The sequence below is a fragment of the Hypanus sabinus genome, chromosome 8, assembly GCF_030144855.1.
Source record: "Hypanus sabinus isolate sHypSab1 chromosome 8, sHypSab1.hap1, whole genome shotgun sequence".
Lineage (NCBI taxonomy): Eukaryota > Metazoa > Chordata > Chondrichthyes > Myliobatiformes > Dasyatidae > Hypanus > Hypanus sabinus.
In genome coordinates this window covers 121,296,182-121,311,832 of record NC_082713.1, presented here as the reverse complement: position 1 = coordinate 121,311,832, position 15,651 = coordinate 121,296,182, and the positions used below count along the sequence as shown (strand labels likewise).

At 41.5% G+C, this 15,651-nt stretch overlaps 1 protein-coding gene across 1 annotated transcript in view; it reads left to right on the top strand.

Annotated features, from left to right (window-relative positions):
- kdm5a (lysine demethylase 5A) overlaps positions 1-15,651 on the top strand; it is a 169,776-nt gene that overhangs the window by 34,445 nt on the left and 119,680 nt on the right. Inside the window, exons 5-6 of the mRNA XM_059977706.1 lie at positions 467-523; positions 14,619-14,730. Of these exons, the coding sequence (XP_059833689.1) occupies positions 467-523; positions 14,619-14,730 (169 nt within the window). The remainder of the gene's footprint in view (positions 1-466; positions 524-14,618; positions 14,731-15,651) is intronic.

Genomic DNA, 15,651 nt, shown 5'->3' with positions numbered 1-15,651 from the left:
TATGTTTCTCCAGAGCTTGTGATGCAGATGTTTTCATTAGAAACTATCAAATCTTTATTAAATTGCTAGTGAGATTTTCAACTCTGTTCTTGAACGGATAGTACTTAGGCATTGAAAGTTCAATAGTAAATATTTTCTTAGTCTCCAATTTTAGAATTCAGTATTCTCATCAAAATATCATTCTTGTGGTTGAATAAATAGGTGGTGAGGTTATTGTTCTGACAATATAGTTTCTGGTTATTATCCTGAAAGTGGTGGGCATGCCAGCTACTTCTGCTACTTGGCAGTACATCCCCAGCAGCTTTGTGTATTCAGATATGTTCACTTAAAAAAAGTGCAGCTACCTAATTGTTTAAGATCCTGAACAATTCTGCAATCATTCCCAAATGTGTTGGTACCATGATATTGAGTATCTCGTGCTGTTTATATTTTACCAATTAGCTTTGCTATTATTTGTCGCCTTTAGACTCCTGGAAATGCGTCTGTGCGAATCTTCCCTGACTCTGTGAAAACCTTGAATCAGGTTGGTAAGCTGCTTCAGTGCATCGTCTGTGCCCTGCTATCCTGTTCAGTTCTCCCTCTCGAGTGCTGAATTGTTAAAGCACTCTTGGTCCTGCAATCCAAGCACTCACAGCTGTACTTTAGTTCTAAAGTGGCTGCTAGGGCTAAGTAGCATGAGCCCCTGTCCTTGGCTTTTATTTAAACCCTTCACGCATTTTCATGTTACACTTGCGAGGAGCCACTCCAATCACTATCCCAGTGGTAGTAAATAAACTACTGGTGCCCTTACAGCAGAGAGTTGCCCACAACACTGGGGCAATGCTGCTTTGAAAGTTGGTGTTAACTGGGTTGTGCTGAGATATGGGGTTCAGGGTTTCACACAGTTGAGTGCAAGCCATTGCTGGAAACTGGCAGCATTTGATCCCTATGTTGATGTGTTGCAGGGATTCTACAGTCTCAATATCTCCTGTCAACCAGACTTCAGATTTCCCAATGGAGTGGTTGTTGCCCTTTGAATATGAACTGAAGAGAAATCTTTGAGCTACGAAGAGCTGTGCTGCCAAATGAAGCAGTGGGATGACAACAGCTTTCTTGTCCAATGGTCAGCGATGAAGGAGACCATATGGTTTGGGTAGTCAACCAACATGTAGCAGGTCCTTGGAGGTGGTCCCCAGCCGCAGGCCCTATGTCCTGGTGCTGTATGACTGCATCACTTTACCCTGTCTTCACACAGCCTTTCTACACCAGGCTGTGGGATGATTCTCCCCAGGTTTCTGGAGTAGATAGGAATTCATCCCAGTTTCCTAGCAGAGCATCAGGGAGGGCAGGAATTTGCATGCAGTTTTCACCATTGCTATTAGTTGTGCACTTCTCAGTTTAAAATAAATATTAATAGTTACCCCTTTCAAAGCTGATTCCAGTGGTGCACTCATTTCTGATAATGCATTCTGTGCACTAGGTGACAAACCAATGTATCTTTTCTTCAGCCTTATTATCCCCTACTTTGCACCCCTGTTTAATTGTACATTTTTAATATCTGAACCATTTACTTATTATTGTCTAGATTTCTGGCTTGAATTCTCTGGAGGCTGTTGATACAGGCTGTGTTTTAGTTTTTCTGTAATGCCTCTCATTATGGAAAATATTAAACTAATTTTTGTTGTGGTGAAGGAGATGTCTACAGATAGGTTGAATTATTTTTGATGGCGCAGTGACATAACTGGGGAGTTCTCTTGCCTTCTAATTTCAATGACCCGTGTTCAGTCTTGACCTCCGGTCTCTCTGAAGTTTGCACGTTCTCTCTGACCAAGTGGATTTCCTTCAGGTGCTCTGATTTCCTCCAGGTGCTCTGATTTCCTCCCACATCTCAAAGATGTGCAGGTCACTAAGCCTGATCAGTCACTGTGAATTGTCCTTTGTGTGTAGGCAAGTGCTAGCATCTGGGAGAGTTGATGGAAATGAAGTAAAATGAAATGGGATTACTATAAGGGGTACGTGAATGTCAAAGCAATCTCAATTACCATGCTGCAAGACTCTTTTTCAAAGTTTTATCTATTCCCTTGTCAGGAAGAGCTGGTTTTAAAATAATAGTGCTATTGTATAAATGTGGAAAATAAAATTGGGTTTAGGGAAGGAACTTTGACCTAATTTTGGATACAAGAACTGTAGAAAACAATGTTTATTTCATAACAATCTTCTGAACTGTCTTCAGAAAAGATTTTATCCACTTCAACTACAATAAATATAATTAATCTGTCAGTAACTCAGGCTCATTACTTGTCTGATTTTACAAGTTTACCATGCGCGTATCTTGAGCTTGGAAACCTTGGGGGTACATCCCAGAAACCTATGAAACAGCCAAACATACTCAGAACCGTGTGTTTACAGCTGGTGTTTTAAACTCTTTCAAACATCGTTGCTGCTTATGTCTAGTCCCACTGGAAAGGTAAATCGTGAGAGTTGGGAAACCAGTGGTGTACAATCTTTAACATGGCATTCAGTATTAGATGAGTAAAATCTTTTTCCAGCTGAATATTAAAAATGCTGAACCCATTTACTTAACTAGCCTACTTACCAACCCACTTTTCTCCTGTCACAAATTAGCTGAACTGAATCTGACTCCTCTATTTTGGCATTATTACTCGTATTTTCTTTCAAAATGGACTATTTGGTCCTTTGAGTTGATACCAGCTCTTGGTGCATTCCCATCAGTCTGGTCCCCCCCCCCCCCCTTGAATCTCTGCAACTTATTTTCTCTTGCATTCCCATCAGCTACCTCAGTTTTCTTTTCACCTCTGCTCCCAACAATTATTTTATAACCCAGCTGCACTGGATATAGTGCAATAGATAGTGGCCAACAATCTACTGATGTGAGTAGAGAATCCAAAGGAAGCCCACATGATTACTCCACACAGACTGTACTGAAGATCATGATTGAAGCAGGGTCATTGGAACTGTGAAGCATTGACTCTATTAGAGCACTACTCTGACATTTGGGTTATGAATAACCACCACAAATCAGTGTTAACAAAGGCTTCCTGCTTTTTACGTTGTCTGATTTTGTCGTTGCTTCAGTTTATCTGCTGCTGGTGCTCTTGCCCATCCTTAATTACTTCGAGACATGACTGTTTCAGTGTTGCTCCCCTTTATTCTAAGTAGCCAAAATGCCAGTGACTAAATGCTAATTGTTTATCTTTGTTGATGAACTTGCATTACCTTGGATAAATTTACATCATTTCAAGATTTGGACCTCTACTTTTGGATTCATTAGAAGTCTGGTTCTGCCTTGTCCCTCCCTCTCTATCTCTAAATTTCATCTAGCCGTACCATAATGAGAGAACCCCCCCCCCCTTTCCTTTGATCATCTCTGAATTGGGGTACTGTGGTTAAAACATCTCCACCTAAATGGTTTAATTTGTTCAGTTATATAGAGATTTGTCTTAGATGGCTGACTCATTTCCCAAAACTCAATCCAGGAAGCCGGTCACGGTTTTTGGACCAGAATTGCATTAACCAAGGAACTTCTGAGCACTCTTCAGAAAGAGGCCTCCGCCTCTTTTCCTTTTATACCATTATTATCCCAGTCTGTATTTAGTTCCCTCTAACCAGTATTCTATTTTTAGCATTTCTTAGTAGTTTCCTATAGATTTTCTCTTCTGTATCATTTCTACTAGTTATGACCTACAGGAGAGTAATTATATTCGGAAAGCACTGCTGGAGCTACGCAGCAAGCTAAGCAGTATCTGGAGGCAGAGGGACATTCAGTGTTTCACGATGAGAAACCTGCTTTGGGACTGAGGGTGTAGACGGAAGATTGATGGTATAAAAAGATGAGAGAGAGTCTTGAGTCAGGCTGTTAGATGATGGGTGGATTCAAGTGAGGTGGGAGAGGGAGAAGGCAGAGACAAAAGCTGGAGGTTATTACAGATGGATGTTGAGGTGAGAGAACTAGGTGGGGGAAGGGGTAGGTCAATGGAGAAGAAATTCAGGTGGATAAGTGTGAGGGCAATGGACAGGTGGAACCAGGTGGGGAAGAGTAACAAACTTAGGTATTGGGGACAGGGTCAACAAAAGGGTGAAAGAACACAAGGTTACTGAAATGGGAAAATTTAATGTCAAATCTCGGTTGTGGGTTACCTGTGCAGAATATGAAGTAGCATTGTTACACAATAAGAAAACTTTTGCCTCCTATTACCAAGCCAATTTTGAACCAGCTTTGCCAACAAACCTTGGATCAAATAAGCTCTAACCATTTGGATCAGTTTCCCATGTGAGTCCTGGTCAAAAGCCTCATGGCAGCCTGTGTAAACAACATTAATCACACTATTATCACCATTGTAATTTGCTAAGAGTTTGAAAAAAATTACATCAAATTGTTCAGGTTCTTTTCCAATTCTACTCTGGTTTTCATCAAGATCATACCAATTTTATCAGAAGACAAATAACAGTTTGCTATTTCCAAGGTTCTTCAAAGAAAATCCATCTCTTCATTTAAATCCAGTGCTTGTTTAAACTCCCTGTGACTTTTTCTGCTGGTCCTCACAGATTGTTGCTGCTGCTCAGCTTGCTAGGTTTTGTTTTTGCTTACAGCTCCAAATCTCAAAATAAACTTTGTTCAACAATAACTAGTGTGCTATGTGCTCCCATGCTGTCTGCAGCTGAAATATTTCAGTTTTTTCCAATTTTTTTTTTGTTTACATTTATTCCCAAGAAATGCTAGTATATTTTTGAGAAACCTGCTTTCACTTGATGACATTTGGGACAAATTTATAGTATTGTCACTCTCTGTGTCCTCTTCCTCCTCATCACTTGTCCCTTATCTCCATTCTCATCCTGGTCATCATGCCTATCTACACCAATCTCATTGCCTACATTAGACCTATCTCTCTCCCCCCCACCCCCCAGATCTTTGCTCCCTTGCCCCTTGGGAAAAAGTCTGGATACTCTACCCTATCCATGCCTCTCATGATTTTGTAAACCTCTCTCCCCTCAGACTCCTACACTCCAGTGAGAAACCCAGAGATGAATTTACTCTTACACATGCATTCTTTTGCTATTTGTCATTTTAACCGCTTGCTGCACGAGCGTATTATCTTTGTAAAAGGCACTGTAAACACCAATACAATAAGACCAGGAGCAGATTTAGGCTCTTTGGCCATTAAGTCTGCTGCACCATTCCATCATGGTTAATTTATTATTCCTGTCAGTCCAATTCTCCTGCCTTCTCCCCATAACCTTTGATGCTCTGGCTAATAAAGAACCTATCAACCTCTGCTTTAAAGATTCCATGGCAGTCTGTGCAATGAATTCCACAAATTCATTACCCTCTGGCTAAAGAATTTCCTCCTCGTTTGTATTCTAAATGGCCATCCTTTTATTCTGAGGTTGTGCCCTCTGGTCCTGGACTCCTCCACTATAGGAAACATCCTCTCTACACCCACTCTATCTAGGCCTTTTAATAGTTAATAGGTGTCAGTGAGATTCCCACACCCCTCATGCTTCTAAACTCCAGCAAGTGTAGAGCCATAGTATCAAGTGCTCTGCATAGGTTAACCTATTAATTTCTGGAATAATTCTCAAGAATCTTCTCTAGACCCCTCCAATGCCAGCACATCTTTTCTTAGATAAGAGGCCCAAAAATGCTGTCAACAGCCTGAGATCTCATCAATGCTTTATAAAGCTTTAGCATTACATCCTTTCATATTCTAGTCCTCTCAAAATGAATGCTGACATTGCATTTGTCTTCCTTAACACTGACTCAACCTGCACATTAACACCCAAAGAATTCTGCACAAAGACTTCCAATTCCCTTTGCGATTGTGATTTTTGAATTTTCTCCATGTTTAGAAGTAGTCTCAGCTTTTATTCCTTCTACCAAATTGCATTGCCATACACCTCCCTACATTATATCCAACTTAGCACTTCTTGTCCTGACGAAGGGTCTTGGCCCGAAACATCGACTGTGCTCTCCCTATAGATGCTGCCTGGCCTGCTGCGTTCCACCAGCGTTTTGTGTGTGTTGCTTGAATTTCCAGCATCTGCAGATTTCCTCGTGTTAGCACTTCATTGTCCGTTTGTCCAATCTGTCTAACTCTTGCTGCCAACCTGCAGCTTCCTCAACACTACCAACCCCTTCACCTGTCTTAGTTTTGTCCACAAACCAGGCCACAAAGACATCCATTCCGATGCTTAAATCATTGAGGTATAACATGAAAAGCAGCAGTCCCAACATTGACCCCTACGGAACACCACTAGTCATCAACAGCCAATTAGGAAAGGCCCCCTTTATTCCCACCATTTGCCTCCTGCCAGTTGGCCAATCTTCTATCCATGCTATTATCTTTCCTGTAATACCATGGGCTTGTTGGGCAGCCCCATGTGCAGAACCTTATCAGAGGCCTACTGAAAATCCAAATAAACAGCATTCACTGACTTTTCTTTGTCTATCCTATTTGTTATTTCTCCAGATAATGCCAACAGATCTACCAGGCAAGATTTTCCCTTAAGGAAACCATACTGATGCATGGAGTTAAATGTGTTGAAAGAATAAGTAAATTTAAGGAGGACAACAAAATTCTAGGGGCGTATAGCCCGATGGGAGTTCGGGGAGCTGGGTTAAGCACAATAGACAGCGATTCAAACAGAGAGAGGAGAACTGGGCTAAAAATTTGATATTTGAATGCACGAAGTGTCAGAAATAAGGCAGATGAGCTTGAAGCCCAGGTGTGAATGGGTAACTATGATTTTGTTGGGATAACGGAGACATGGCTGCAGGGAGATCAGACCTGGGAAATGAATGTTCAAGGGTATATGTGCTATCGTAGGGACAGAAATGTGGGCAGAGGGGGTGGGGTGGCCCTGTTGGTGAGGAATGAGATTCAGTCCTTTGCAAGGGGGTACATAGGATCAGGAGAAGTAGAGTCTGTGTGGATAGAATTGAGGAACAATAAGGGCAAAAGGACCCAAATGGGTGTTGTCTACAGGCCACCAAACAGTAGCATGGATATTGGGTGCAAGTTGAATAGGGAGAGGTCTCACCAGGGCTCAGTATAAATGCAAGAGGATTTCCTTGCTCTTGTACTCAATTCCCTTTGTAATAAAGGCCAACATTCCATTAGCCTTCTTCACTGCCTGCTGCACTTGCTCATTCACCTTCAGTGACTGATGAACAAGGACTCCTAGATCTCTTTGTATTTCATTGGCATGTGGCAAAGGTAATGTCGCAGTAGTTATGGGGGATTTCAACATGCAGGTGAACTTGGAGAATCAGGTTGGTGCTGGACCACGGGACAGGGAGTTTGTAGAGTGCCTACGGGATGCATTCTTGGAACAGCTTGTACAAGAGCCGACCAGGGACAAGACTATGCTGGATTTAGTGTTATGTAATGAACAGGATTTGATAAGCGATCTTGCAGTAAAGGAGCCATTAGGAGGTAGTGATCATAATATGATAAGTTTTTATCTGCAATTTGAGAAGGATGAGGGCAGCTTGGAGGTGTCAGTGTTGCAGTTGAACAGGGGAAACTATGGAGCCATGAGGGAGGAACTGGCCAAAGTTGACTGGACGGATAGCCTAGCAGAAAAGACAGTGGAACAGCAATGGCAGGTATTCTTGGGAAAAATGCACAAGGTGCAAAATCAGTTCATCCCCCAGATAAGGAAGAATTCAAAGGGGGGAAAGGGGCCACAGTGGTTGATAAAGGAAGTCAGAGATTGCATAGCATTAAAAAAAAAGGAAATATGATAGAGCTAAGGTGAGTGGGAGGACAGATGATTGGGAAGTTTTTAAGGAACAACAGAACTTAACTAAAAAGACAATATGGGGAGAAAAAATGAGGTACAAACACAAGCTAGCCAGGAATATAAAGGAAGATAACAAAAGCTTTTTTAGGTATGTGAAGAGAAAGAAGATAGTTAAGAACAATGTTGGGCCCCTGAAGAATGAATTGGATGGAATTATTATGGGAACCAGAGAAATGGCAGAAGAACTTAATGAGTACTTTAGATCTGTTTTCACTAAGGAAGACACAAGCAATCTCCCAGATGTATGGATGGGCCAAGGACATAGGGTAACAGAGGAAATGAAACAGATTGACATTTGGAAGGAAACGGTGATGAGAAGTCTGATGGGACTGAAGGTTGACAAATCCCCAGGTCCAGATGGTCTGCATCCTAGGGTACTAAAGGAGGTGGCCCTGGAAATTGCGGATGCATTGGTAATCATTTTCCAATGTTCCTTAGATTCAGGATCAGTTCCTGAGGATTGGAGAACGGCTAATGTTATCCCACTTTTTAAGAAAGGAGGGAGGGAGAAAACAGAGAACTATTGACCTGTCAGCCTGACATCGGTGGTGGGGAAGATGCTAGAATCCATTATTAAAGATGAAATAGTGGCATATCTAGATAGCAGTAATAGGATTGGGCCGAGCCAGCATGGATTTACCAAGGGTAAATCATGCTTGACTAATCTGTTGGAGTTTTTCGAAGATGTAACCAGGAAGTTAGACGAGGGAGATCCAGTGGATGTAGTGTACCTTGATTTTCAGAAGGCATTTGATAAGGTCCCACATAGGAGATTGGTGGGTAAAATCAAAGCTCAGGGCATCGGGGGGGGGAGGCATTGACATGGATAGAAAACTGGTTGGCAGATAGAAAGCAAAGGGTAGCGGTGAATGGGTGTTTCTCAGAATGGCAGGTGGTGACTAGTGGGGTGCCACAGGGTTCGGTATTGGGACCACAGCTGTTTACGATTTACGTCAATGATTTGGATGAAGGCATTGAAAATAACATCAGCAAATTTGCTGATGATACTAAGCTGGGCAGCAGTGTGACATGTGATGAGGATGTTAAGAGAATTCAGGGTGACTTGGATACGCTGGGTGAGTGGGCAGATACATGGCAGATGACGTTTAATGTGAATAAGTGTGAGGTTAACCACTTTGGGAGTAAGAACAGGAAGGCAGATTATTATCTGAACGGTGTAGAGTTAGGTAAGGGAGAAATACAAAGAGATCTAGGAGTCCTTGTTCATCAGTCACTGAAGGTGAATGAGCAAGTGCAGCAGGCAGTGAAAAAGGCTAATGTAATGTTGGCCTTTATTACAAAGGGAATTGAGTACAGGAGCAAGGAAATCCTCTTGCATTTGTACAGAGCCCTGGTGAGACCACACCTGGAGTATTGTGTACAGTTTTGGTCTCCAGGGTTAAGGAAGGACATCCTGGCTGTAGAGGAAGTGCAGCGTAGATTCACGAGGTTATTTCCTGGGACGTCTGGACTGTCTTGTGCAGAGAGGTTAGAGAGACTGGGCTTGTACACGCTGGAATTAAGGAGATTGAGAGGGGATCTGATTGCAACATATAAGATTATTTAGGGATTGGACAAGATAGAGGCAGGAAATATGTTCCAGATGCTGGGAGAGTCCAGTACCAGAGGGCATGGTTTGAGAATAAGGGGTAGGTCATTTAGAACAGAGTTAAGGAAGAACTTCTTCTCCCAGAGAGTTGTGGGGGTCTGGAATGCACTGCCTCAGAAGGCAGTGGAGGCCAATTCTCTGGATGCTTTCAAGAAGGAGCTAGATAGGTATCTTATGGATAGGGGAATCAAGGGATATGGGGACAAGGCAGGAACCGGGTATTGATAGTAGTTGATCAGCCATGATCTCAAAATAGCGGTGCAGGCTCAAGGGGCTGAATAGACTACTTCTGCACCTATTGTCTATTGATTTTGACCTATTTTATCATGTGCCTCTAAGTACCCCGAAACCTCATCCTTAAAAAATGTACTCCAACATCCTCCCAACCACAGTAGTCAGGCTAACAGGCCTGTAATTTCTTTTCTTGGATCACTTCTCATTTTTAGCAATATGTTCCATTCTGTCACCCATTCAGTTGGCTTGTTTTTGCATCATTCTCACAACTCACTCTTATTACCCAGTTTTTTCTCTGTATCTGCATTTTCTTTGTTTTCTTTTGTATTTTGATCCAATTATTTACCTAGAGCCTCCTGCTCAATTTTCTTTTTAATATAAAGTACTTTTTCTCATTCAGTGACCTCTTTTGACTGGATTGCCTTTTCTCCTCATAGATCTTTTTGTAGTCAGCATACTAATTATTTATTTGACTGTTCAGTTATAACAACTGGTAACACTAGATAACAAATTTTGTTTCCTGAATACCTTTGGGTGTATCTTATGGATTTTGGGCTGTTGATCATGAAAGTCACCATGACATTTCCTTATCACATACCATTTATTTGGAAGTGCCTATATTTGTTATTTCAATTCATAATTCAAGTCAGGAATAACTGATGCCAAGATTAAGTATGGCATTTTTTTGTTGGTCTACAAATCAAATGATTATCAATGTCAGGCAATTCGAAGAAACGGGTGTCAAACTCATTTTAGGTCATGGGCTGGAATGGACAAAATGCGACTTCATGTGGGTCAGATCAGTTGTGCACGCGTGCGTGCTCCCACAGCTTTTGTTGCCTTCGTTTTTTCAACCTGCTCTCATGCATCTCAGTCTCTGCTATAACTACAAAGTGTTTCACTTTACGAATTTTGTTTCTTATGAAGAAGATTGCTTAGCAAGCATTATTTTTATGATTGGTATTAACTTACAGTCATAGGCTACAATAAAGTTGTGATGAGAGAGATAAAAATCGATGCTACTTTGGCTAAGATTGTTTTGGGAGCCACACCCTTTCCATTATAAACCATTTGAAATCGAACATTAGCAAACACAAATGTAGACCTAATGAAATAAATTGTAAATGTAGGCTGCACAACTGCACCTAATTTTTATTAGCCTGCTTCCAGCAATCAAACTCAGACAATGAACACAATTTTTATTGAAGTGATCAGATTTAGAATAATAGCATAGTTAGAAAATGAATGAATCACAATATTATGACACTCAATATTTCGTAATGCATTTTGCTTACACGTCGCAGTGCATCGAACAGTGTCACTCATTTTTCACTTACTACTTCCAGACACCTTACATCTCTTGGCTTTAACCAGCCTGTCAACATCAGGGACCAGTTTCTGGGCAGTTGTGATTTTCATAATGTCATTCAGATGTCTCTGTGTCAGCTGCAAGCGCAGTTTGGATTTGTTAATGTTCATTATGGAGAACGCCTGTTCACAGAGATATGTTGTCCCGAGCATGCAAAGGATCCTTGAGACAAAGTCTGTCATCTTGAGGTACATCGGTCTCAGGTATTGATAGAATGAGTCCAGACTCACAGTCTCAAATTTATATTTGAAAGCCGAGTTACACTGAATTTCAATTAGTTCCATTTGGAGTTCCTCCGACGGCAAGCAAAATAGTGAGAATTCCTTCTCGAGCTGAGTGAAGACTTGGAAATGATTCTGAAACTCACTTTTCAGCTGTGATATTTTGTCCTTGTATCTGTCCATGTTGTCATTATTCCCATGAGTGACACACATGACTGCAAAGAGAGGAAATGAGCTGGGTTGTTCCGGGATAGTTGCATCTCCCATGGGCCTAATTTAATTTGAAAGGCACGAATGCTGTCGTAGTATTCCGTAACAAGTTTGTTGTGGCCTTGCATGTTAACATTAAGCACATTTAAGTGCTCTGTTATATCCACCAAAAATGCAAGATCATGAAGCCAGTCTGGGTCATCCAGCTCTGCCACTGGCTTCCCTTTCTTGTTTATGAATAGTCCAATTTCTGCATGTAATTAAAAAAAAGTGTTTGAGCACAATCCCTGTGCTCAACCAGCGGACTTCAGTGTGGTAGGATAGGCTGTGTCCAATATTACTTTTGGACAAAAGAGTCAAATTGCCGATGGTTGAGTCCCTTGGCTCTAATAAAATTAATTGTTTTGATTACTACATCCATGACGTCCATTTTCAGGCTCCTGGTACATAACGCTTCTTGGTGTATAATACAATGAAAATTCCAGAACTCCTGCTCTGGATTCTCTCTGTACTTTCTCTCTGAGTTTCACAACAACACCTGCCTTTTTCCTATCCATGCACGGTGCGCCATCTTTTGCCACACTGATAGCGTGACTCCGGTCAACCCCAGTCTGTCCAAGGCCTCGACAAGGCTGGAGAAAACGTTCGCCGTTGTGGTATTTGTCTTGGGCACCATCTCCTCAAACTCCTCAGTGACGCTCAAAGATGCATCAACACCACAAATAAATCTTCCCAATTGAGCTACATCAGTTATGTCGGTGTTCTCATCAATTGCAATAGAGAAGGCAATAAATGACTTGACTTTGTCTTTTAGTTGACTGTTCAAATCTCCTGCAAGTTCCCTGATTCTCTGTGCCACAGTATTTCTTGACAAGCTGATTTTACCAAAAGCTTGTCTCTTCTCAGGGCATACCAGCTCAGCAGACGTCAGCATGCATACATTGATAAGTTCCCCCTCTGAGTATGGCTTCGACGCAGCAGCTATTTTGTTGGCAATAATATAGCCGGCCTTGACAGCTCCATCGTGAGTCTCTCAACTTTTGGTGAACACTGATTGCTGTTAGTTTCAAGCTCATTTACCTTTTGTGTTCTGAGTGGTCCTGCGTACTTGTCATATTTTTCTCTGTGTGCCATCTCATAGTGTCTTTTGATATTGTACTCTTTTGCCACAGCCACTTGTTGTAAGCATATCAGACACAGGTTTGCTGTTGACCTCACAGAAGAAAGAATAATCTTTCCAATTATCGTTGCATATCCGACCTTTGATGTCAACTTTTCTTGGAAAACATTTTGAATCACAGCAGCAAACAGTCTCAGCCTTGCTACAAGTGTTACTTACCTGAGTACTCTGTGTTTATACTGTGTCTGACGACATAAGTGGGGCCCTAGTGGTCTTCAGTGCAGGGTGGTAGGTGCTTATGCAAAGCAGGTGGTTAACTGCTGCCTATTATATGGCTGCCATACTGATACATAATAAATGGTCATGAATATACTTTTTTTCCCCCAAATCATCCGGGTCGGTAGTTTGACACCCCTGCTCTAGTAGGACCAGAAAAAAATTGCATGGAAGGCATTGAAAGATGTTGTTGAAATTTTTCTTGGCAACTACAGAGCACTAAACTACATGCAGCTGATTGATAATGTGCTTCAAGCAAGCAAAACCATGAAGTGCAACACGTCACTAAAGGTTCATTACCTGCATTCCCATTTAAACTTCTTCCCTGCAAATCTTGGCACTGTCAGTGACGAGCATGGTGGAAGGTTTCCTCAGGAATTGAAGACATGGAAATACAGTATAAGGTAGGGGTCGGCAACCCTTACCACTGAAAGAGCCATATGAACCCGCTTCCCACAGAAAAGAAAACACTGGGAGCCACAAAACCCGTTTGACATTTAAAATGAAATAACACTGCAGACAACGTTTTTTTTTGCCTTTATGCTATGTATAAACCAACTATAATGTGTTGCATTTATGAAATCAATGAACTCCTGCAGAGCAAACGAAATTACATTTCTGCATGCAACAAAAACAATTTGAACTCCGAAAAAAAGACGTTGGGTTGAAGGTTACTACATCGTTAGCCTACCTTGGATTGAAAAATTAAAAGAAATCGTGCACTGGCGGGTGTCAGGCATTGGCAGTGGTGACGTATATTAATAGCGATAAAAACACGTTGTAGCGGTGTGCTACACGCAGCGCTAAAATAACGACATGGAGTGGTTAAACTGCAGTCAAAGATAACTTTATTCGAACTACACAGCCTTGCTTTTAAACCTCTCTCAACCTGCCCCCCGTGGGCACGGATGCCCAAAAGACAAGTACTCACAAACCCCCGTAGGCTATCACCCTTAGCCGGAACGCTGGCAAATTGTGAGCCGGTTCGGATGTGCCAGGAAATGGGTCGCCACAACGCTTTATTTAGATTGTACAAGATCACCATAATCTTAAAATTTAGAATTACATTTCAAAAACTAACAAACTAACATAAAATACATTTTAATTAAATACTCACCATTTATTTTCCAAAGCCACAAGGAGCCGCAGCACAGAGTTGAAAGAGTCGCATGCGGCTCCAGAGCCGCGGGTTGCCGACCCCTGGTTTAAGGGAACTGGAATCCATTGAAAATAGAGCTCTGTGCAGTAGGGAAATTCTCCGCAGTTTCTAGAGTAGGTTACATGGTCATTGTGGCCGAAGGGCCTGTAATGTGCTGTAGATTTCATGCGTTTTTATGATTGTTGTTGGACACTTAAGCGACAAATGAAAATCATCATACATTTAGTTGAACTATTGCAAAGCATCAGGACCATTGTGCAATAAAATGCATTATATTCAATAGAAGTAAATTTCTTCTTTCTCCAAATTCCTAAGTAATACAAATAGCCTGAAGTTATATTTGTGTTCAGCTTCAAGAGGTCTATCATAAACAAAAAAAATTTCTGAGTAAGCAACACTTCTAGGAAAAATTTGTTGTCCAGTATAATTTTTGTTTCCTTTCTACCTTATCTGATTCCTCATCAACTGCAAGTAATATAATAATTCCATGGCTTTTAATTATCAAATACTGTAAGGATATCTACCTGATTAACACATCTGCATTGGTAGCTGCAGCTCACTATTGGTATTTTTCTTTCTTTGGTTCAAAAAAAAATCAGCAATATCTTTTTTTGCAGGGTGATTCTTCTGAAGATGATTTTGCCAAAAACCCAGAGCTGAGGAAGCTTCAGATCTTCGGTGCTGGTCCCAAAATGTTGGGCCTTGGACTTAGGATGAAGGATAGAGAGGGTAAGAGAAATAAGGTGGAAATGATATGTTGGCCCTTAAAATAGTGTTCTTTAGCTGCAGCCATATCATTTCAAAAGTATGGCTTCATGGATTATGTTTTGGACACTTTCATTTGAGCAACTTTTGGAAGTTGAGCACCAACGTTATGTGTGTTGCCGTAGAGTATTATACACTCTGGCCCCTTTTTTAGGTACTGCCTGCTTTTAATAAAGTGGCCACTAAGTATGTATTTGTGGCCTTCTGCTGTAGGCAATCCACTTCAAGGTAAAATGTTTTGTGCTTTCAGAAATGCTCTTCTGCACACCACTGTTGTGTTATTTGAGTTACTGTCTCATTCCTGTCAGCTTAAATCAGTCTGGCCATTCTCCTCTGTTCGCTGTCATTAACAAGGCATTTTCGCCCACCGAACTACCACTCACTGGATTTTATTTTTGTCTTTTGCACTATTCTTCAAAAACTTGAGTCTATTGTGCAAGGAAATCCCAGGAGATCAGCAGTTTCTGAGATGCTCATACCAATCTGTAATCGTTACATAGTCTAAGTTAGTGGTCACCAACCTTTTTAAGCCCAAGATCCTCCACCTCGGCCTTAGTGAAAGGCAAGATTGAACACAGGTCAATTAGTTACACACATGCTCACCGGGGCAGAAAAGACCGGAAGTAAAACCCCCGCAACCTGGATGTAGATATAAAGTATAAACACCAGGGATCCCCACCCCTTTTTGCACCGCGGTCCAGTTTAATATTGACAATATTCTTGCGGTCTGGCCGAAGGGGATGGGGTTGGTGTTAATCATGACCGAAATACAGTGATACTCGAAGCAGGTTCCTTATGTTCAGTCTATTCCGCAATTTAGTTTTCACGGCTCTCAACACTTAGCTTCTGTCCCACGCTGTTTGCTATTATCAGTAACAACTGTCT